This window comes from Oncorhynchus keta, chromosome 27 (assembly GCF_023373465.1).
Source record: "Oncorhynchus keta strain PuntledgeMale-10-30-2019 chromosome 27, Oket_V2, whole genome shotgun sequence".
NCBI lineage: Eukaryota > Metazoa > Chordata > Actinopteri > Salmoniformes > Salmonidae > Oncorhynchus > Oncorhynchus keta.
The window spans coordinates 45,372,941-45,397,675 of record NC_068447.1 but is presented as its reverse complement, the minus strand read 5'-3'; the positions used below and the strand labels follow the sequence as shown (position 1 = coordinate 45,397,675).

The following is a 24,735-nucleotide window of genomic DNA, read 5'->3' as shown; positions in this document are numbered from 1 at the left end:
CATAAACAATCAGACTGAGGCTACGTTGACCTGGATTTGACTTCTTCGAAGCTTTATGTGCTAAATGACAGATGTATTCATATGCATTTGATTCACGTCAATGTCAAATATATGTACAAAAGCTGTACTTTACTGTGGAAAATATAGTATGATGGCCATTTATCATCATTCTTAAATAACCCAGCAGATAGTCCTTGAAATAAATTGTGATGTGCTTTTATTTATCCAACAAATTACTATTTAGAGCTGCAGTTTGAAATTTGTCTACTCAAATCCTTTAGATAATCTCATCCCAGGAATATAGTTGTATTAATTAAATTCTCAATCTGGCCCACATACTATCATAGCCACCTAATCATCCCGAACTTATAATTGCTTTGCTCATCCTCTCTCCTCTCCCAAAAATGAAATACATTAAAAACAACAGACACACACACAAAGTCGAGTATAAAACAGCATGTAGAGTGAATGAGTAGTATAAAACAACATTTCATTGTGATAAGGTACTGCCTAGTGTCCTCCTCCAGACCACGGTACTCTGCCAAGTTTCTCTCCCTCAGAGGGTGTCCTAAAATGTTCACCATACTTTTGGGAGGTAGAGATACTGGGCTGAGGGTGAGTGTGTCCTAAAATGTTCACCATACTTTTGGGAGGTAGAGATACTGGGCTGAGGGTGAGTGTGTCCTAAAATGTTCACCATACTTTTGGGAGGTAGAGATACTGGGCTGAGAGTGTGTGTCCTAAAATAAGCTCCGCGGCAGCTTTCTGTCAGCCTCCATTCTCCCTTATCCTCAGCCAAATTGATTTGTTTTCTTTTTCTTCTCAGAAGAAGGGGGCTGTTGCTTTTCTCAGAACCCTCCTTTTCTCGTCCGCTCGTTATGTGTTTTTGTTTGTGGAGGAAATCGAGAAGTCCTGTTCCATCCATGTCGTATTTGTCAATAATAAAACAGTGTTGCTCTCTTTCCTTGTCGAGGATTTTCCCTACTTTTCCTTACCTGTCTCTCCACTGTCTCGATGGTGATACCATTGTGAGGACATCGGTTCTATAGTTCAGTTTCTTTCAGTAGTGTTGACCTTTCACATTTACAGCACCCCCCTTTCTACATAGACAACAACAACATAAATTGAGCTTCCACAGACTAACCATAGAATTACAATAGGTGGAACCAACAACCGATTTCATTGAGATCCTTATTTGTTGGGAAAACGTTATGTGCATTTTTGCTTACAATCCTCCCTCTCCCTTTCTCCCTCTTTCCTTCCTCCTCTCCTTCTTTCCTCCATCACCCCTCCCTTCCAGATAGGGGAGAAGCGGCCATCCTCGGAGATGATGAAGCCCAAGCCCAAACCGCAGAAGAAGAAGAAGAAAAAGGACCCCAACGAGCCGTCGAAGCCCGTGTCGGCCTATGCCCTCTTCTTCAGGGACACCCAGGCGGCCATCAAGGGCTCAAACCCCAACGCCACGTTCGGGGATGTGTCCAAGCTAGTGGCCTCCATGTGGGACAGCCTGGGGGAGGAGGCAAAACAGGTGCACAAACACACACACATACACAGGTGTGTCTGCACAAATGCACGCGCACGATCACACACACACACACACACACACACACACACACACACACACACACACACACACACACACACACACACACACACACACACACACACACACACACACACACACACACATTGCTGAGTTACCAGTAGATGGAGCAAGTGCACTAGCAGACATTCCAAGCCATAATATATAGTAATTAGAGCACAGTGCACAGAGATAGAACTCACCTTAATGAGCTAGTTCTGCTCTTTCTAAAGATAATCTATCCGTTTATCCCCGGTCCCTTGGCTCTCATTAAAATTATTTTATTTTCTACATTTAATTAGAGCCAAAGAGAAGAGCCTCCGTGTGTCGCAGCAACTGTAGAGAAGTCATTTGACAGAAAAACCTGGCCAATGTCGATAAACACCCACTGTTTATTAAGCAATGGAGTACCCCCTTCAAACAGTTCTGAGAACAGCTGATACAGAGCAGAGACAATCTTGTTATAATCTAGAATGGAATATTATGTTTCCCCTATACTGTACTGTATTTTAGGGCAGGGCGCTAATTAAGTCACCTGAAGTGGCATCCACAGCTGTTGTTGTCACCTGGATTTTCAATTGAAAGCAGTTGAAGCTCAATTTGATTTAGAAGGATACAAAGATCAGAGAAGGAGGGATGGGGGGAGGGGTTGGATAAAGGCAGGGGAAAGTGAAATCTTGGCCACTGCTTTAATGCATCCTTCCTTCTTCCCTCCCTTTCTTGAAGTAATCACTGATCTGACATGGATCAGGGATCTGTCTGGATGATGGAAGGTAAATAGTGGAACCTTTGTTTCCCCAATCCAGTCACGTTAGATCAACGATTACTCCAAGGAAAGGAGGAAGAAAGGAAGCATTCCCTTCCTCCTGCCTCCAATCCTTCGGTTTAAGGTATAGGACAGCCGTACAGTGGTTTGTGTTCAGTCAGTATACAGTACTGTGTAAAGTATAGGGCAGTACAGTGTTCTTGTTTACAGTGTACAGTACAGTGTAAGGAATAAGACATTATGTTGGTCTTGTCTATGAGGTATATGAGTACAGGCAGTCTGTTGTACTGTACTGGAGCCGCTATGTTCTCAGCTCTTCTTCTGTGATGAATTACACTTTTGACAGCCGAGAATGTGACATTCTCATTTCCGGCCATTTTTATTTATTTCTGTTGCCTGGCATTTTGAAACTGCCCAGAATACAGAATTATAAAAATAAAAAAAAGTCATTGGATTTGCCTCAAGGGCATCTATCTGTCTCTGTCTCTGATTATTTAGGGCAATAAGCTGTATTGTTCATCTTCATCTCCACCCAACAATCTCAATAGAAAATTGCAAAATTAAGATTTTTACCTTTCACCATGCATTTGGTCTCGTCTGTCTTTAATATTATCGTTATTTTGTAAAATATATATATATATTCTAGCTATCAGGGAGGTATGTGTAACGTCGTTCTTCGTTTGTCAAAAGAGAGTCGGACCGAAATGCAGCGTGGTGGTTACTCATGTCTTTAATGAAGGAAGAGAGATACATGAAATAACTATACAAATGCAAAACAACAAAACGGAACATGAAACCTAATTACAGCCTATCTGGTGAAACTACACAGAGACAGGAACAATCACCCACGAAATACACAGTGAAACCCCGGCTACCTAAATACGGTTCCCAATCAGAGACAACGAGAATCACCTGACTCTGATTGAGAACCGCCTCAGGCAGCCAAGCCAATACAACACCCCTACTCAGCCGCGATCCCAAATACTACAAACCCCAATACGAAAATACAATAACCCCATGTCACACCCTGGCCTGAACAAATAATTAAAGAAAACACAAAATACTAAGACCAAGGCATGACAGAACCCCCCTAAGGTGCGGACTCCCGGACGCACCTCAAAACCATAGGGAGGGTCCGGGTGGGCGTCTGTCCATGGTGGCGGTTCCGGCTCGGGACGTGGACCCCACTCCATTAATGTCCTAGTTCCTCCCCTTCGCGTCCTGGGATAATCCACCTTCGCCGCCGACCGTGGCCTAATAGTCCTCACCCAGAACCCCACAGAACTGAGGAGCAGCTCGTGACTGAGGGGCCTCTCGGGACTGAGGGACAGCTCGGGACTGAGGGGCAGCTCGGGACTGAGGCAGCTCGGGACTGAGGGGAAGCTCGGGACTGAGGGGCAGCTCGGGACTGAGGGGCAGCCCAGTACTGAGAGAAAGCCCAGTACTGAGAGGAAGCCTAGTACTGAGATGAAGCTCAGGCAGGTAGTAGGCTCCGGTAGATCCTGGCTGGCTGGCGGATCTGGAAGATTCTGGTTGACTAGCAGATCTGGAAGAGACCGGTTGACTGGCAGATCTGGAAGAGACTGGTTGACTGGCAGATCTGGAAGAGACTGGTTGACTGGCAGATCTAGAAGATCATGGCTGACTGGCGGATCTAGCTGCTCTATGCAGACTGACAGCTCCTTGCAGACTGACAGCTCTGGCAGCTCCATGCAGGCTGACAGCTCCTTGCAGACTGACAGCTCCTTGCAGACTGGCAGCTCTTTGCAGACTGACAGCTCTTGCTGCTTCATGCAGACTGACAGCTCTGGCTGCTTTGAACAGACTGACAGCTTTGAATGCTCCATGCAGGCTGACAGCTCTGGCTGCTTTATGCAGACTGACAGCTCTGACTGCTCCATGCAGGCTGACAGCACCCTGCAGACTGGCAGCTCCTTGCAGACTGACAGCTCCTTGCAGACTGGCAGCTCTTTGCAGACTGACAGCTCTGGCTGCGTCATGCAGACTGACAGCTCTGACTGCTCCATGCAGACTGGCAGCTCTTTGCAGACTGACAGCTCTGGCTGCTTCATGCAGACTGACAGCACCTTGCAGACTGACAGCACCTTGCAGACTGACAGCTCCCTGCAGACTGGCAGCTCAGGCTGCTCCGAACAGGCAGGAAGCTCCCGCAGCGCTGTAGAGGAGGAAGGCTCTGATAGCGCTGAACAGGTGGGATACTCCGACAGCGCAGGAGGAAAGGAAGGCTCTGATAGCGCTGAACAGACAGGAGACTCCGGTAGCGCAGGAGAGGAGAAAGGCTCCGACAGCGCTGAACAGGCGGGAGACTCCGACAGCGCAGGAGGGAAGGAAGGCTCTGGCTGTGCTGAATAGGCGAGGCGCACAGAAGGCCTGGTGCGTGGTGCTGGAACTGGTGCTACAGGATCGAGGACACGCACAGGAAGCCTGGTGCGGGGAGCTGCTACCGGAGGACTGGTGTGTGGAGGTGGCTCTGGATAGACCGGACCGTGCAGGCGCACTGGAGCTCTTGAGCACCGAGCCTGCCCAACCTTACCTGGCTCGATGCCCACTCTAGCCCGGCCAATACGAAGGGCTGGTATGAACCGCACCGGGCTATGCACCCGCACTGGAAACACCGTGCGCTCCATAGCATAACACGGTGTCTGCCCGGTCTCTCTAGCCCACCGGTAAGCACAGGGAGTTTGCGCAGGTCTCCTACCTGGCATAGCCATACTCCCATTAAGCCCCCCCCCCCAATAATTTTTTTGGGCTGCTTTTCGGGCTTCCAACCGCGTCACCGTGCTGCCTCCTCATGCCAGCTCCTCTCCGCTTTCGCCGCCTCTATTTCTTCCTTGGGACGGCGATATTCTCCAGGCTGAGCCCAGGGTCCTTTTCCGTCTAATATCATCTCCCAAGACCAGTCCTTATATCGCTGCTCCTCACAATTAACAGGGAGAGTAGGCTCAGGTCTGACTCCTGACTCAGCCACTCTCTCTCTGAGCCCTCCCCCAATAAATATTTGGGGGTAACTTTCGGTTTTCGCTCTGCGCCGCCGTGTCTTTCTTTTCGACTCCATTCGCCTATAGCCCTCTTCGCACTGTTCCAGCGAATCCCAGGCGGGCTCCGGCATTCTCTCTGGGTCGGCCGCCCACCTGTCTATTTCTTCCCACGTTGTATACTCCAAGCCTCTGCTGTCCATAATGACCTCCCTTCGCTGTTCCAGCTGCCTGTTACCACGCCACTCGGTCCGTGTGTGGTGGGCGATTCTGTAACGTCGTTCTTCGTTTGTCAAAAGAGAGTCGGACCGAAATGCAGCGTGGTGGTTACTCATGTCTTTAATGAAGGAAGAGCGATACATGAAATAACTATACAAATGCAAAACAACAAAACGGAACGTGAAACCTAATTACAGCCTATCTGGTGAAACTACACAGAGACAGGAACAATCACCCACGAAATACACAGTGAAACCCCGGCTCCCTAAATACGGTTCCCAATCAGAGACAACGAGAATCACCTGACTCTGATTGAGAACCGCCTCAGGCAGCCAAGCCGATACAACACCCCTACTCAGCCGCGATCCCAAATACTACAAACCCCAATACGAAAATACAATAACCCCATGTCACACCCTGGCCTGAACAAATAATTAAAGAAAACACAAAATACTAAGACCAAGGCGTGACAGTATGTCGAATTAACCAATAGCCAAATATTCTACGTAGAACTGAAGACCACATTTTTGACCAATTTCCTTCAAAAATAATTTCCATAAATGTCCAGTTATGCTATCCATTGCCCATTGTAATCCCGTCCATAAGTATCCATCCTAGATCTTCAGAGCACCAGTTGTTCTGAATTAAAGTTGTTTTGAATATTGTTATGCATGATACTACAACTCTCATGTCATGAATGGTGTCATGAATGGTGTTATGAATGATTTACGCATACTCACTTCAAGTGAAGGGTATGTAGCCCAGCGGCTAAGGAGTTGGACCTGTAACCGAAAGGGGTCTGGTTTGAAAGCCCAGGACGGACTCTGGAAAAAAGGCGGGAAATGATGTGGCAACTGGAGGGCTACTATGTTTACATCCTGAAGACACTGCCTTACCGTTGGGCCCTTGAGCAAAGCCTTTAACATGCAGAGGGAGGTGTTTAGTCCCAGGATCCTTTGCTTATTGATGAGCTTTGAGGGCACTATGGTGTTGAACACTGAGCTGTAGTCAATGAATAGCATTCTCACGTAGGTGTTCCTTTTGTCCAGGTGGGAAAGGGCAGTGTGGAGTGCAATAGCGATTGCATCATCTGTGGATCTGTTTGAGTGGTATGCAAATTGAAGTGGGTCTAGGGTTTCTGGGATAATGGTGTTAATGTGAGCCATGACCAGCCTTTCAAAGCACTTTATGGCTACGGACGTGTGTGCTACGGGTCTGTAGTCATTTAGACAGGTTACCTTAGTATTCTTGGGCACAGGGACTCAATCAGGGACATGTTGAAAATGTCAGTGAAGACACCTGCCAGTTGGTCAGCACATGCCCAGAGCACACATCCTGGTAATCCGTCTGGCCCAGCGGCCTTGTGAATGTTGACCTGTTTAAAGGTCTTACTCACTTCGGCTACGGAGAGCATGATCGCACAGTCGTCCGAACAGCTGATGATCTCGTACATGACTTAGTGTTGCTTGCCTCGAAGCGAGCATAGAAGTGATTTATCCCATCTGGCAGGCTTGTGTCACTGGGCAGCTTGCAGCTGTGGTTCTCTTAGTAGTCTGTAATAGTTTGCAGGCCCTGCCACATCTGACGAGCGTCGGAGCCGGTGTAGTACGATTCATTCTTAGTCGTGTATTGGCACTGCCTGTTTGATGGTTTGTCGGAGGGCATTGCAGAAATTCTTGTAAGCTTCTGGGTCCCGCACCTTGAAGGCGGCAGCTCAGTGCGAATGTTGCCTGTAATCCATGGCTTCAGGTTGGGGTATGTACGTACAGTCACTGTGGGGATGACACCCTCGATGCACTTATTGATAAAGCCAGTGACTGATGTGGTGTACTCCTTAATGCCATCGGAAGAATCCCAGAACATATTCCAGATTGTGTTAGCAAAACAGTCCTGTAGTTTACCATCTGCTTCATCTGGCCACTTTTTTAGAGTCACTGGTGCTTCCCGCTTTAATTTTAGCTTGTAAGCAGGAATCAGGAGGATAGAATTATGGTCAGATTTGCCAAATGGAGGGTGAGGGAGAGCTTTATCGCATCTCTGTGTGGGGAGTAAAGGTGATCTAGAATTGTTTTCCCTCTGGTTTCAGATTTAACATGCTGATAGAAATGAGGTAAAACTGATTTAAGTTTCCCTGCATTAAAGTCCCCGGCTACTAGGAGTGCCTCCTCTGGGTGAGGGGTTTGCTTATTTACTTATACAGCTGACTGAGTGCGGTCGTAGTGCCAGCATCCATCTGTGGTGGTAAATAAACAGCCACGAAAAATATAGATGAAACCTCTCTTGGCAAATAGTGTGGTCTACAGCTTATCATGAGATACTCTACTTCTGGTGAGCAAAATCTAGCGACTTCCTTAGATTTCGTGCACCAGCTGTTGTTTACAAATATACACAGACCGCCCACCCTCGTTTTACCGGAGTGTGCTGTTCAATCTAGCCGGTGCAGCGTATATCCTGCCAGCTGAATGTTATCCATGTCGTCATTCAGCCACGATTCAGCGAAACATAAGATATTACAGTTTTTGATGTCCCAGTGGTAGGATATTCGTGGTCAACCTTGTGTAATTTATAGTCCAATGATTGTACGTTGGTAAGTAATACTGATGGTAAGGGCAGATTTCCCACTTGCCGTCGGCGGAACCTTACAAGGCACCCCGCCCTGTGTCCTCTATGCCTGCATCACTTTCTCTTACCAATAATGGAGAGTTTGGCTTTGTCGGGTGTCCGAAGTACATCCTGTGCATCCTGCTTGTTGAAGAAAAAAGCCTTGTCTAATCCGAGGTGAGTGATCGCTGTCCTGATATCCAGAAGCTCTTTTTTTTGCCATAAGATACGATGGCAGAAACATTATGTACAACATAAGTTACAAATAACCGAAAAAACCCCACATAATAGCACAATTGGTTCGGCGCCCGTAAAAAACGGCTGCCATTTCTTCCGGTGCAATCTTTGCTTTATGGGCATTAATATGGAGTTGATCTCCCCTATGCTGCTGTAACAGACTCCACTCTTCTGGGAAGGCTTTCTACTAGATGTTTGAACATTGCTGCGGGGACTTGCTTCCATTCAGCCACAAGAGCATTAGTGTGGTTGGGTACTGATGTTGGGCGATTAGGCCTGGCTCGCAGTCGGTGTTCCATTTCATCCCCCAGGTGTTCTATGGGGTTGAGGTCAGGGCTCTGTGCAGGCCAGTCAAGTTCTTCCACATCGACAAACCATTTCTGTATGGACCTCGCTTTGTGCAGGGGGCATTGTCATGCGGAAACAGGAAAGGGCCTTCCACAGACTGTTGCCACAAAGTTGGAAGCACAGAATTGTCTAGAATGTCATTGTATGCTGTAGCGTTAAGATTTCCCTTCATTGGAACTAAGGGGCTTAGCCCAAACCATGAAATCAGCCCCAGACCATTATTCCTCCTCCACCAAACTTTCTAGTTGGCACTATGCATTGGTGCAGCTAGCGTTCTCCTGTTATCCGCCAAACTCAGATTCATCTGTTGGACTGCCAGATGGTGAAGCGTGATTCATCACGACACTGCTCGTGAATCCAATGGCAGCGAGCTTTACAATGCTCCTACTAACGCTTGGCACAGCGCATGGTTATCTTAGGCTTGTGTGCAGCTGCTCGGCCATGGAAACCCATTTTATGAACCTCCTGATGAACAGTTCTTCTGCTGACGTTGCTTCCAGAGTCAATTTTGAACTCGGTAGTGAGTGTTGCAACCGAGGACAGACGATTTTTATGCGAACTGACTTGTTGGATAGGTGGCATCCTATGACGGTGCCACTTTGAATGTCACTGAGCTCTTCAGAACGGGCCATTGTACTACCAATGTTTGTCGATGTTATACAACGGGTGTGGATGAAATAGCCGAATCCACTAATTTGAAGGGATGTCCATATACCTTTGGCTGTGATGTGTACACACTGAGTGTACAAAACATTAGGAACACCTTCTTAAAGTTTGTTGTCTTGCCCATTCACCCTCTGAATGGCACACATACACAATCCATGTCTCAATTGTCTCAAGGCTTAAAAATCCTTCTTTAACCTGTCTCCTCCCCTTCATCTGCACTGATTGACGTGGATTTAATAAGTGACATCAATGAAGGATAATAGGTTTCACCTGGATTCACCTGGTCATTCTATGTTATTGAAAGAGCAGGTGTTCTTAATGTTTTATACAACCAGTGTACATGCCCCATTCCATGTATTTTGCATCTGGAAAGTATTCAGACCCTTTGACTTTTTCCACATTTTGTTACGTTACAGCCTTTTTCTAAAAATGGATTGAAACTGTTTTTTCCCCTCATCAATGTACACATAATACCCATATAATGACAAAAAAACAGGTTATTAGAAATGTTAGCAAATGTATTAAAAAAACAACAACTGAAATATTAGTCAGACCCTTTACTCCATACTTTGTTGAATAACCTTTGGCAGCGATTACAGCCTCGAGTCTTCTTGGATATGACGCTACAAGCTTGGCACACCTGTATTTGGGGAGTTTTACCCATTCTTCTCTACAAATCCTCTCAAACACTGGATGGGTCCAGGCTCTGGCTGGGCCATTCAAGGACATTCAGAGACTTGTCCCGAAGCCACTCCTGCGTTGTCTTGGCTGTGTGCTTAGGGTCGTTTTCCTGTTGGAAGGTGAACCTTTGCCCCAGACTGAGGTCCTGAGTGCTCTGGAGCAGGTTTTCATCAAGGATCTCCCTGTACTTTGCTCTGTTCATCTTTCCCTCGATCCTGACTAGTCTCCCAGTCCCTGCAGCAGAAAAACATCCCGACAGCATGATGCTGCTACCGCCATGCTTTACCATAGGGATGGTGCCAAGTTTCCTCCAGACATGATGCTTGGCATTCAGGCCAAAAAGTTATATCTTGGTTTCATCAGACCAGAGAATCTTGATTCTCCTGGTTTGTCATTTAGGTGCCTTTTGTCAAGCTCCATGAGGGCTGTCATATGCCTTATGGCTTCCAACTGTACCAGAAAGGCCTGATCAGTGGAGTGCTGCAGAGATGGTTTTCCTTCTGGAAGGTTCTCCCATCTCCACAACAGAATTCTGGAGCTCTGTCAGAATGACCATTGAGTTCTTGGTCACCCCCCTGACCAAGGCCCTTCTCCCCCGATTGCTCAGTTTGGCCGGGCGGTCAGCTGTAGGAAGAGTATTGGTGGTTCCAAATTTCTTCCATTTAAGAATGATGGAGGCCACTGTGTTCTTGGGAACATTCAGTGCTGCAGAAATGTTTTGGTGCCCTTTCCCAGATCCTGTCTCGGAGCTCTATGGACAATTCCTTCGACCTCATGTCTTGGTTTTTGCTCTGACATGCAATGTCAACTGTTGGACCTTATATAGACAGGTGTGTGCCTTTCCAAATCATGTCTAATCAATTTAATTTATCACATGTGGGCACCAATCAATTTGTAGAAACATCTCAAGGATTATCAATGGAAAGAGGATGCACATGAGCTCAATGATTGGGAGTCCCATAGGGTGGTGCACAATTGGCCCAGCGTCGTCCGGGCCGTCATTGTAAATAAGAATTTGTTCTTAACTGACTTGCCTAGTTAAATTATGGTTACACACACACACACACACACACACACACACACACACACACACACACACACACACACACACACACACACACACACACACACACACACACACACACACACACACACACACACACACACACGCCGCACTGACCCAAAAAGTTATTTTGTTGGCATTTACGCATGTCCCCATATTTCTTGTTTCGTTGTTCATTTGTTCAGTGGTTTCATTCTCAACCAGGATTTCTATGGAACGCCATTTGGGTCAAATACTGTCAAATGTCAAATAATGTCAAATGTCAAATAATACTACTTGACGTGTCAAATAAGCTTGTTGAGCAATCAGGACCTGAATATGACTGCACGTCACATAATAATTTAATGCGTTCATACATTTTTTACGTAGTTATTACACATTGATTACACTATCACTCGTATTTCATATATCACAACGATTCATAGATACGTATGCTATGATGCTGGTAAAGTTGTCTCGCGCACCTACATTGCTGGTCAGAAAACAAAGCTAGCTAGCTCATGGATGCAAACAATGTTATTCCCCAAAAACATAGCAAAACGACATATTCTGTTTCAGTAGCTATAGCTAGCTAGCTAACTATATAATCTAAAAGAACCCTGATTTATAAGACAGTTATTCTATTTTTAATGGTGGTTGTACACATCTGTGTGAAGTTCTTATATTTTGATGGAAAACCGCAAATTCCACTATTGTGCCTAATCCTTATTGTGGCTAGCTTCACAACACATAACCCGGTCCGATCGAGCCTCACTAGCCAGATGAAGCTAGCTGGCTGCTTATAACATTATCTTTGGGCAACAAGGTTAAGTAGCTAGCTATTTATTTTCATGAACTGAAGTTCAATTTCAATAGGCGAACAGCAAGTGGCAACCTAGCTAATACTTACTCACAATGATTCCTAAATCATTGCTAAGAATAATGAAAATGACTGCAGTTTCTACTGGTCATTGTTTTCAGGCTGGTTGTATTAGTGCTAGCTAGGTACCAAGCCAAAGCTAGCCAAAGCTAAAAGTTAAGGTCGAACAAATTATGCTTTATTACCAACGCGGTATTATAAACACATCGTTCGTGGCGGGTGTTTGCTTGTTTGCAGACTTTTGTACAGCTATGACAGTGCTGCTGTGTCTTTTTAGACACGCCAAGACCAAAACGACGTTCCATAGTATGTATGTCATGAAGCTAATAGCATTGACGCTAATACTGGATAAATCCGGTAGGGCAACATCTGAAAAATAGCGCACTTGGTAGTGTGTACCGGTGCTCGACCAGTCGGTGAAAGCCAACATCACCCACGACAGAGAATGGTTGATTGTCAAGGGGAATGAATTCTATTATCTTGGCCTTTGAGTTGTCTGCCTGAAATTGTTTTACTCTTTCAAATGACTGTTCGACTTGTTGACTGCTCAACCCACACAGCAGACATTGTGAGCTAGGTTAAGAAGGCTGTGTTGCACGTGTGCTTTGATGTCGGCTTTTAACATCGGCGTTAAACTAGACATCGGGCCGATACCGATGTTGGCATTTTTAGCTAATATCGTCCGATTCCGATATGTTCACCGATATATTATGCATTCCTAGCTGTAGCATAACAAAATGTATAAAAAGTCAAGGGTTCTGAATACTGTTTGCATTTATATCCATTTCAGAATCAACTGTCAATTAAAATGCTGCAATGCTGTCCTTATGGAATTGTAATCCATTACGGTGTATTCACTGGAAGCAACCAATGGTGCATCAGGGCTGAAGTGTTATTTACCCCACAACCCTGGTCTCTTGGGGCTTACTGTGTGCTTGTTATTTACAACCCCCCTCGACATACACACATGCCAACATGTGCGTACACACAAACACACACACACACACACACATGCATACACAGGCACACGTACACACACGCGGGTGCACACACACAACACACGCATATACACACTCACAAACCATGTATTTATTTTATAGAATTGCACCAACATTTTGAGTTCTTTTTATTTTACCTTTATTTAACTAGGCAAGTCGGTTAAGAACAAATTCTTATTTTCAATGACGGCCTAGGAGCAGTGGGTTAACTGCCTTGTTCAGGGGCAGAACAACATATTTTTACTTAGTCAGTTTATGAGTGTATGGTGTAATGGGTGTTGCAGTGTTAAAATGATGGAGAGTGCCAGTTAATTTCTCTAGTATAGAAATGATGTCTTTCTACAATGGAGGAAATAAGGACATACGAATGTAGTATGATGTGGAAATGGAAGGGTTCTGTTCCATTGGCTCCAATGGAAAGTGAACTATTTGTGAGAGTGTGTTTATGTGCACATTTCTATGTTTGTATGTGGGTAGACCTCATCTCACTCTCCTTTTCCTTTGATTTCCAGGCGTATAAGAGGAAAACCGAAGCCGCCAAGAAAGAGTACCTGAAAGCCCTCGCCACGTACAGAGCCAGTCTCGTTTCCAAGGTAACGCTTATGACACGCCAGGCTTGCTTAAAGCGATGATGGATTGGATGAAAAATCGCAGCTAATGGTGGGGGAGGGGCTAACGGAGAGTGGAGGTAGGGTGATGCAACAAGACTATAACATACGAGGGACAATACCTTATTTCCATAGGTTGGGGGTTGGAGTTGGAGTTGGAGTTGGGGTTGGGGGTCGGTGTTGGGACAGTTGTTCCGAAAGAGGGAATGTCATACTTTTCCCTCCTGTATGCCAAAGAGCTATTCAGTAAAGAAGCTTGGTTAGAAAGGGCATATTTTGATGTTATTGGTTGTAGGGCCTGTATGTATGCCCTCTATTTGTATACAATATATTAAGCATTTCAACAAGTGAAATCAACACCTGTTGTATTCGGCGCATGTCACAAAACTACTTTATTTCATTTTATTTATATATATTTCATTGGGCCATTATCTGTATCTGTCTTCATGGGATATATCTTGTCTATGGCTATTCATACAAGACACATGCATGGAACTCTTGGTTTGTTGTTGTTATTGATGCACCCATTGTGTCTTCTGTTGCATTGCTTGGGAGTGCACATCCAATTCAACGCTACACATAATTGGGTTTTTGTAGAATTTTTTCAGTGTGACACCTTGCTGCTAATTTAGATATATGACATTCTCCTTTTTTCCTATGAGTGATGGCACACTATTTCTTACGCAGCAACATGGAGAGGAAGGAAGGAATGGTGGAATTGTGTTGTTTAGTGCCGGGTCGCGTTAACAGCCCACAATGTAGCGTCGGGGAGATTCCTTTTGTCATTCCATTTGTTCTTCTGGCAAACAGTCTCATTTTCCTGTGTGCGTGTGTGTGTGTGTGTGTGTGTGTGTGTGTGTATATGTGTGTATATGTATGTGTGTGCCCTCTCCATTCCCATCCATCTGTCAAGGTGTCCATTGATCATTATCCGGTGGCCCGGCAACAATTCATACAAATGGGCACCATTGCCCCTGTAATCAACACTGATAGGTTCAGATAAGCAATCTGACAGCTCATCATAGGGGTTGGGTGGGGGAGGGGGAACAAGGCGAGGGCTGCACCTGCTCTGAATGATGCACCCATGATATACATAAAGAGTCAATAAGTCTTTTGATATCTTTCAAAGATGTTATGTAATCTGTCACAAGACATCTATTGGCCCTTCTGAGTACTTGGCCCTTCTGGGTGTTTGTAATTATCTCTGTGTGGCCTCATTATCAAAATATATTAAATTATTAAATTAAATAAGATGATTACATTTTTGTTGTTGTTGACAAAACCTAAAAATAAACCATTGACTAAGTGAATACCTTTTGGTGTTTAATATGAGGGATTGGTAACACTTTACTTGACACCCAGCGCCATAACATGTTATGGCATGTCATAATATGTCATAACAGCTGACATAACTTGTCATACATAACCTGTCACAATATGGTCGTAATACTGTTATGACCAATATATTACACGTTGTGACATATATTCAGTGGTGTAAAGTACTTAAAAAATACTTTAAAGTACCACTTAAGTCGTTTTATTTGCGTATCTGTACTTTACTCAACTATTCATATTTTTGCAACTTTTACTTCACTAAATTCCAAATGAAAACAATGTAATTTTTACTCCATAGATTTCCCTGACACCCAAAGTACTCATTACATTTTCAATGCTAAGCAGGAAAGGAAATTGTCAAATGCACACACTTATCAAGAGAATATCCCTGGTCATCCCTACTGCCGCTGAACTGGCGGACTCACTAAACACACACGCTTCGTTTTTAAATGATGGTGTGTGCCCCTGGCTATCCGCAAATAAATAAAAAACAAGAACATGGTGGTGTCTGGTTTGCTTAATATAACGAATTTGAAATTATTTATACTTTTACTTTTGATACTTACGTATATTTTATCAGTTACATTTGCTTTTGATACTTAAGTATATTTATATGTACAGTTGAAGTCGGAAGTTTACATACACCGAATACATTTAAACTCCATACATTTAAACTCAGTTTTTCACAATTCCTGACATTTAATCCTAGTAAAAATTCCCTGTTTTAGGTCAGTTAGGATCACTACTTTATTTTAAGAATGTGAAATGTCAGAATAATAGTAGCGATAATTATTTATTTAAGCTTTTATTTCTTTCATCACATTCCCAGTGGGTCAGAAGTTTACATACACTCAATTAGTATTTGGTAGCAATTGCCTTTTAAATTGTTTAACTTGGGTCAAACGCTTTGGGTAGCCATCCACAAGCTTCCCACAATAAATTGGGTGAATTTTGTCCCATTCCTCCTGACAGAGCTAGTGTAACTGAGTCAGGTTTGTAGGCCTCCTTTGCTCGCACACACTTTTACAGTTCTGCCCACAAATTTTCTATAGGATTGAAGTTAGGGCTTTGTGATGGCCACTCCAATACCTTGACTTTGTTGTCCTTAAGCCATTTTGCCACAACTTTGGAAGTATGGTTAGGGTCATTGTCCAATTGGAAGACCCATTTGTGCCCAAGCTTTAACTTCCTGACTGATGTCTTGAGATGTTACTTCAATATCTCCACATCATTTTCCTACCTCATGATGCCATCTATTTTGTGTGAAGTGCACCAGTCCCTCTTTGCAGCAAAGCACCCCCACAACATGATGCTGCCACCCCCATGCTTCACGGTTGGGATGGTGTTCTTTGGCTTGCAAGCCTCCCCCTTTTTCCACTAGACATAACATCAGATCTGTAAACAATTGTTGGTCAAATTACTTGTGTCATGCACAAAGTAGATGTCCTAACCGACTTGCCAAAACTATAGTTTGTTAAAAAGAAATTTGTGGAGTGGTTGAAAAACGAGTTTTAATGACTCCAACTCCCGACTTCAACTGTAATTATATATATATATATATACACACAGTACCAGTCAAAAGTTTGGACACACCTACTCATTCCAGGGTTTTTCTTTATTTTGACTATTTTCTACATTGTAGAATAATAGTGCAGACATCAAAACTATGAAATAACACGGGATAATGTAGTACCAAAAAAATGGTTAAACAAATCAAAATATATTTGAGATTTGAGATTCTTCAAAGTAGTCGCCCTTTGCCTTGATGACAGCTTTACACATTCTTAGCATCCTCTCATCCAGGTTCATGAGGTAGTCACTGGAATGCATTTCAATTAAGAGGTGTGCCTTGTTAAAAGTTATTTTGTGGAATTTCATTCATTCTTAATGCGTTTGAGCTGTGTTGTGTTGTGTTGTGACAAGGTAGGGGTGGTATACAGAAGATAGCCCTATTTGGTAAAAAAAAAAAAAACTATTCTGTATTATAGCAAGAACAGCTCAAATAAATTATGTTTATAGTTATAGTTATAGTTTATAGTTAAAATACACTTTATGTCACTGTCAAGAAGCATTATGACCACCATAATCATATAAACCAGATAGGCCAATTACTTACATAGCCTTATGTCAGTCATCAGTCAATGGGTTGTCTTGTCCTGCTCCTGACATCTGCTCCTGCGTTCATCCCGGTCATCAGCAATAGAGCATTGGGGGAGGTGCATGTCTGACTTCAATTTCTGTGCAATTACAATGATCATTTAATATGGTCAATATGATCCGTTTCAGAAAATGTTATATAACATACACATACTATTGACATGTAGGCTATGGTTTCATTTAATATTTTGCCTTGTGCGGTAGGTTTTGTTATCACAGGTTATGACAAGTTATACCAGCTGTGATGACATATTATGACATGGATATGACTGTAATGTAAAGTGTTACCGAGGTTGGTAAGCATGAAATTAAAAAATAATAGAAAAATTACACATTTATTTTACTATGTCAGTATGTATTTGTTGTAAAACTTTTGGCTTCAAACTGATAGTTGGAAGAGTTGCAGAGTTAATTGAAAATAATGCCATTGTTGATGAGATGCCCTTTTCATTAATTAGGCTATTTTCTCTTGAACCATATGGTCTATCTACTAGAAATGAATGGACAATATGGACACAGATATAACAAATGAATACTATATATATAATTACTTTTTATGAAGTTATTCAAGCATAAATTTACGAAAGTTCCGATAGATTGCCATAGATTTTCTGTTAATTACCAAAATTACTGAAGATTCCTGTAACTATGGTAAACCTTTAGCTTTGCAACCCTGTGCATCACACATGACCCAGCACTAGTTGGTCGCATTCATTTGGCACAACACGGAAATGGGTCATAATAGGGAGAGACTATCTGAACTTGTCCAAAAGAGAAACACTTGTTTTCGTTCAACCTTTTGAAACATTTGCGTGTGTCCTTATGAATAAATCAAATCAAAGTGTTTTTGTCACGTGCGCCGAATACAACAGGTGTAGACAGTGAAATGCTTACTTACAGGCTCTAACCAATAGTGCAAAAAAGGTATTGTATGAACAATAGGTAGGTAAAGAAATAAAACAACAGTAAAAAGACAGGCTATATACAGCAGCGAGGCTATAAAAGTAGTGAGGCTACATACAGACACCGGTTAGTTAGGCTGATTGAGGTAGTATGTACATGTATATATAGTTAAAGTGACTATGCATATATGATGAACAGATTAGCATTAGCGTAAAAGAGGGGTTGGCGGGACACAATGCAGATAGCTCGGTTAGCCAATGTGGGGGAGCACTGGTTGGTCGGCCCAATTGAGGTCGTATGTACATGAATGTATAGTTAAAGTGACTATGTGTAAGGGTTTTCCTGTGGTGAAGTAGAGGCGGACCAAAATGCAGCGTGGTGGTTATTCATGTTTAATTTATAAAGACACTATACATGAATAAACTAACAAACACAATAAACGTGTGAAAACCTAAACAGCCCTATCTGGTGCAAACAGAGACAGGAACAATCACCCACAAAACCCAACACAAAACAGGCTACCTAAATATGAATCCCAATCAGAGACAATGACTAACAACCTGCCTCTGATTGAGAACCATATCAGGCCAAACATAGAAATAGACAAACCAGACACACAACATAGAATACCCACCCAGCTCACATCCTGACCAACACTAAAACAAGGAAAACACATACGAACGATGGTCAGAACGTGACACTATGCATATATGATAAATAGAGAGTAGCAGCAGCATAAAAAGAGGGGTTGGGGGGCACAATGCAAATAGTCCGGGTAGCCATTTGATTACCTGTTCAGGAGTCGTATGGCTTGGGGGTAAAAACTGTTGAGAAGCCTTTTTGTCCTAGACATGGCACTCCGCTTGCTATGCGGTAGTAGAGAGAACCGTCTATGACTGGGGTGGCTGGGTGGGGTCTTTGACCATTTTTAGTGCCTATCTCTGACACCGCCTGGACCCTGAGTAGGATCCTGAATAACACTTGAATGGTGCTATAGGGCCCTTTTCATGTATCAGAGATTAGTTGGGAGGGGGGGGTCAACAGGGGGGTCAACAGTATATGAAATCGCAATAAAAATGTGAGAGTTTTTACACCTTTTACAAAATATCCTAACCTTCCTACTTCCTACATCCTCTTTGTTTTGTATTTCTCCTCTCCAGCCCTACAATGACCCTGTCGAACCAAAAAGCTCCCAAAGCAGCCAGCCCTCACACATGCTGCCCCCCAAGCAGCCCCTGTACAGTGTGCCCCCGCAGGCCTCCTCCCCCTACAGTCTGGGCCCCGGCTCCTTCCCCTTGTCGGACCTGCAGAGCTTCGCCGGTCCGCCCCACCACGCCCTGGCCCGGACCCTCAGCCAATCCCAGATGCTGCCGCCCAGCATGAGTGCCTCACCCCCCTCCCCCTTCCAGATCAGCCCACCCCTCCACCCCTCCCAGCTCGCCCTGCACCAGAGTTCCCTGCGCATGCAGCAGGTTCAGTCACACTCAATGGGGCTCCAGGGGTCTCTGCACTCACCTCCTCTCAGCCAACAGGTTAGTCCAATCTCTGTTCTCCAGCATTCAGCCCTGCTTGGCCATTCAGAGTTGTGGGGAAACAAGTTGAGCATTGACCCTATTGCCTGCAGTAGACGTGAACGTCATGCTACTGGGAAGCCCACCAACCAAATTGTAGCATTTGAAGTGGTAGCGTTTTTTAACAGAGCACTCCTCTGTCCTCTCTTCTGCTCCAGGGTTTCTCTCACATTCAGGATTACCAGAACAGTGTGGGGGGGTCCCAGTCCCCGGGGGCGCCCAACCCAGGGCATGGACAGAACCCAGACTGGGACGGCGAGTACTGCAACCGGGACTGTGGGCCCAACCATTGCAGGTGAGCATGCCCTGATACCCTACTGGGACGAGTAACAGTCTTATCAACATTCCTTTGCCAGAGTGCGGCTGAGGGTGTCTTAAAATGGACACTGTGCTGTTTATTCAAAAGCCACAGTAGTGAAATAACACTTTTCCCTACACTGTGAGAAAGTATGACTCACAGTTGCTATTCTGATGAAATCAACAATATGTTTTACCGCTTTGGTGCAATATTCACAAGTTTATGGTAACTCTTAGTGCAAAACTCAAAACAGATCATCAAAAAGGCATTTGTTTCAAAACTCTAAGCACCAGCACATCATAAACCCACTTTTTCACCAAACGTATACTTCACATACACGTTTCATGTTGCAATACATTTTTTTTAATATAAAGTAATTGCCTTTCACAATGCAATACTCACAGTACTTTTGTTATGATTCTCTCATCTTTTGTTAAAAGTAATTTTACCAATACTAAATCCGACTTAATTGATGATCACTTAAACATTTGGTAAACCTAGAGATTTGACATGTAAACTGGTTTGTCTACTACAGATGTTTGAGAACTACATAATGAACATTTATGTCTGTAAAGTAGAAACGTAGAAAGTTGTATATACTCGACTGCACTACTATGATGATGACTATTATGATTTTACTTCACAGTACATTTTTTGTAATCTGATATTGACAAAATCAGAGATGTATTGTATGTAGCAAATCAATTCAAAGTTTATTGGTTGGGTATACATATTAGCAGATGTTAGCAGGTGCAGCTAAATGCTTGTGTTTTTATCTCCTACAGTGCAGTAATACAATATCAATACAATACAATACGCAAATAATCCATAAAATCCAAAACAGTTAACATGAATCCAAAATGAAGTTCCTTTACTAAAATTGCATTGGCCATTACAGTACTGTAATACCATAATATACTGTATACCATTTGCGTAGCAGACACTGTTGTCCAATGTGACGACAGTTCACGCAGTGGGGTATGTGACCCCAGTGGAAATCGAACTCAAAACTCTGGTGTTGCTTGGCCATGTGCTTATGAACTGAGCCATGTACAGGAACACTATAATAATTATGTACAATACAATACTTTAAAATACAGTACATGATGGAAGATGTATGATTGCCATCCCCATGAGCGTAACACCCTCCTTCGGGCCATGGATGAGGCATGCAATAATTTGTTTAGCTCCTACAGTGCAGTAATACAATATCAATACAATACACAAATAATCCATAAAGTCCAAAACAGTCAACATGTATCCAAAATGAAGTTGCTTGATGGGTTGGGGGGGTTCACACTGCTTTAGAAGGCCAGCATCCAGGAATCGCCTCTTCACTGTCGATGTTGAGACTGGTGTTTTGCGGGTACTATTTAATTAAGCTGCCAGTTGAGGACTTGTGAGGCGTCTGTTTTTCAAACTAGACACTAATGTACTTGTCCACTTACTCAGTTACCCACTCCTCTTTCTATTCTGGTTAGAGCCAGTTTGCGCTGTTCTGTTAGAGCCAGTTTGCGCTGTTGTACGAGATCTTCAGTTTCTTGGCAATTTCTCGCATGGAATAACCTTCATTTCTCAGAACAAGAATTGACTGATGAGTTTCAGAAAAAAGGGTATTTGTTTCTGGCCATTTTGAGCCTGTAATCGAACTCACAAATGCTGATGCTCCAGATACTCAACTAGTCTAAAGAAGGCCAGTTTTATTGCTTCTTTAATCAGAACAACAGTTTTCAGCTTTGCTAACATAATTGCAGAAGGGTTTTCTAATGACTAATTAGCCTTTTAACATTATAAACTTGGATTAGCTAACACAACGTGTCATTGGAACACAGGAGTGATGGTTTCTGATAATGGGCCTCTGTAGATATTCCAGCTACTATTGTCATTTACAACATTAACAATGTCTACACTGTATTTCTGATCAATTTGATGTTATTTAAATGGACAATAAAATGTACTTTTCTTTAAAAAACAAGGATATTTCTAAGTGACCCAAACTTTTGAATGAAATATTACATTTTTTGCAGTTGGATTAACTGGTTGTTAAAATAACTCAATTGAGAAGGTATCATTATGTTGTGTTTGGGTGATTAAACCAATGTATTCATTCATTTCAGAATAAACATATTTTGGATCAATGGTTGTGTCGTGAAAGATGTCTACAGACAAATTCATTCCCAATGAAAGGTTTTAAATGTAAGACTGACTGCGTTACAAGTGTTACCAGTTGGGAGTTGTGTACTACTTTGAAAATTCACAACATACTTTTGAAAAAAAAAGTGGCTCCGTATTTGACTTCATAATTACATCACTGACCGGCAACAGTTTGTCCTACTGAAAAACCACTGGTGAGGGTGTGTGGATGTCACACAAGGTGTCCTCCAGGAGTCAATATTGAATCCACTCCTCTTCACAATTTACCTCCCACCTTTGGACAAGATCATGCAACATCACTGTGTTCATTCACTTGCACCTCTATGCATCCACTGCTATGTTCATTCACTTAAACTGCTATGCTATGCTTCCACTGCTATGCACTGCTCTCCTTCTCTGCCAAATAAATAGCACTGAATATAATAAATATATGTTTTTTTGAGAGGCATTCAATTCATTGGATTTTGACGCCATCTTCTCTTCATCAGCAGTGGCATGGGAGCTCGGGACAAGCCTCTCTACCTCACTTGAAGCTGACGGACCTCCAAAAGTCAAGACTCCAGGGAGTTTACAAATGTTCATTAACAACAACGTCAATGTATCTTTCTCCTCCTTGTTTTTTTCTGAAGGATTTTTAAAATCCCAAAGACTGCTACTACTTCACATATTTGCCAAGCACTTAGACTGGACAGGAGCCTTGCTTCTTTTTTCCACGAATGTTCCATTTTGTGGGGGGGTTAAGCTTCAAGCTCACGTCAACATACTGTACACGAAGACTAAAAACGTCTTCTGCCTTTGTTTTGACATTTTCAAAGTGTTTAATTTTTCTCCTATTTTGCTTTTCCTTTCGTCTTACTCAGTTTTGCCATGTACTGCCCAACAATACTGTAAGCATATTCATTGTAGGGGTCTGGGTTCAGATTCAGGACCCTAGAACCTAGTCACCTCACTAAGGGAGGATACAACTATTTCAGCAAAGACAGACACCCCGTAAAATAAAGCAAAAACACAAAGTGATATTAGAAAAAGGCAACATCCTTACGTCATCCCAGCTCCAAATAAGAGCTTCCCCCTTTTTTTTCAAAGTGATTGTAAATATCTACCAAGATGGAACCTGCCCCCCAAAGCCTAGATGTGTGTATCTAACCACAATCCCGTGCGTTTTTATTTTTTATTTTTTACATTATTTTGTTTGGTTATGTGATTTTTGTGCGTGCTGGATTCAGTGAGGGAATACACACACTAAATCTTGTGTTAAAGCTCTGTTCACTGGTCTTGCTACTTTCTAGCCTGTCCTCAGGATGTGACTGGACCGAAGAGGTTAATGGTGAAACCTCTTCCTTAGTTTAAACCTCTCCTGGTCCAGCGGACGACACCCCCCCCACTCCCCAGCACCACTTGTATAGGTGAAATAAATACAATGTTGCTAAATGTGAGATGTTACTAAAGATAAAAGCATAACAGTGGGTTTTAAAGTTTTTGACTAGTTTTATTAGGTGTTTTAGAAATTGTGTTGAATTCATCTTTACACTTTTTTGTGAAAAAATGGCATTCTTAAAAAAAATAGTTTTTCACTTGTAGCACAATTTAAGTTTATAAGGAATGGTCACTGGTAGATATTTCATTTGTGTACAAACCTGCGAAATGTACTTTTAATTGTAAAGCCAGCAATGAAAGAACCCATTTAGTTTTGTTGAATAACATGTTTATGGACGCAATATGGTCATTCTATTTAATTCGATTGACTGGTTTCACATATTTATGAATGATATGAAGTAACGTTTTGGCTTGTTTTCATCAGGGTGCATTATTATTATTATTATTAATATTATTATTATTAAATTCCATGGTAATTTGAATAATTATTATTTGTACATCACTTCTTGCTGGTGCATTGGCTTTTTGCCAGCATTTGGTTCATTTTGTGTGGCGATGCTTTTTTTTTGTTTTCTTTTGTCAGTAATAAAATGTAAGTGGAAAATAAACTCTCTGTCTCTGTTTATTTAGACTTGTTCTTAGGGGGTTTATCACGTTTATATGGTGAGGCTAGCGAGTGGATGGCTACTTCCTCTCAAGGCTTGGCTGCCTCACGTCCAAATTCTTCACCCTGCTTGAAAACTGCATTTACACACTTTCTCTCTAGAATTTTACAGTGGCGGAAACATCTTACAACCAATTCTTAAAGTATACCAATCATGTACAGTTTTATGTGCATACTGTATATCATATATTTAGCTACTAGTTGCCTGAAGCAATGTAGATATATTTGTTCACACAACATGTTTTCATTTTCATCAGGTTAGACTATGAAGATGAGAAGACTATAAGAGTTAATGCAGTGTGTGCTGTACTGCTAGGCCTACCTGAAAATGAAAAAAAAAACACTTCTGAATTTCACAGATGGATTAGAGGTAGAATTTTCTTTGAATCTATCATCCCTCTTCTCTTCTCTCTCTCTCTCCCTCTCTCCCTCTCTTTCTCTCTTTCTCTCTCACTCACTCACTCACTCACTCACTCACTCACACACACATGGCTTGTAACTGCAAAACATGATAATATAGTGCCCTCTAGTGTTAGCGTGAAACATGTTCTTAAACAATAACTGCTGTAAAACGAATGTTTCCGAATCCTTAACAGGGACAATTCGATTTCACTAGAAATTGATCCCAAAATGCTAATGTTGTTAATTGTTT

At 42.8% G+C, this 24,735-nt stretch overlaps 1 protein-coding gene across 2 annotated transcripts in view; it reads left to right on the top strand.

The window, feature by feature from the left end:
• The window catches only part of LOC118360193 (TOX high mobility group box family member 2-like), a 125,002-nt gene extending 100,980 nt beyond the window's left edge, over nucleotides 1-24,022 (top strand). Inside the window, exons 4-8 of one of the 2 annotated variants that reach the window (XM_035739434.2) lie at nucleotides 1,301-1,528; nucleotides 13,529-13,609; nucleotides 19,180-19,551; nucleotides 19,749-19,885; nucleotides 22,531-24,022. In XM_035739434.2, coding sequence (XP_035595327.1) covers nucleotides 1,301-1,528; nucleotides 13,529-13,609; nucleotides 19,180-19,551; nucleotides 19,749-19,885; nucleotides 22,531-22,573 — 861 coding nt within the window. In that variant the 3' untranslated portion in view covers nucleotides 22,574-24,022. The remainder of the gene's footprint in view (nucleotides 1-1,300; nucleotides 1,529-13,528; nucleotides 13,610-19,179; nucleotides 19,552-19,748; nucleotides 19,886-22,530) is intronic. The other variant, XM_035739432.2, reaches the window with a different exon arrangement.
• The last annotated feature ends 713 nt before the right edge of the window (nucleotides 24,023-24,735 follow it).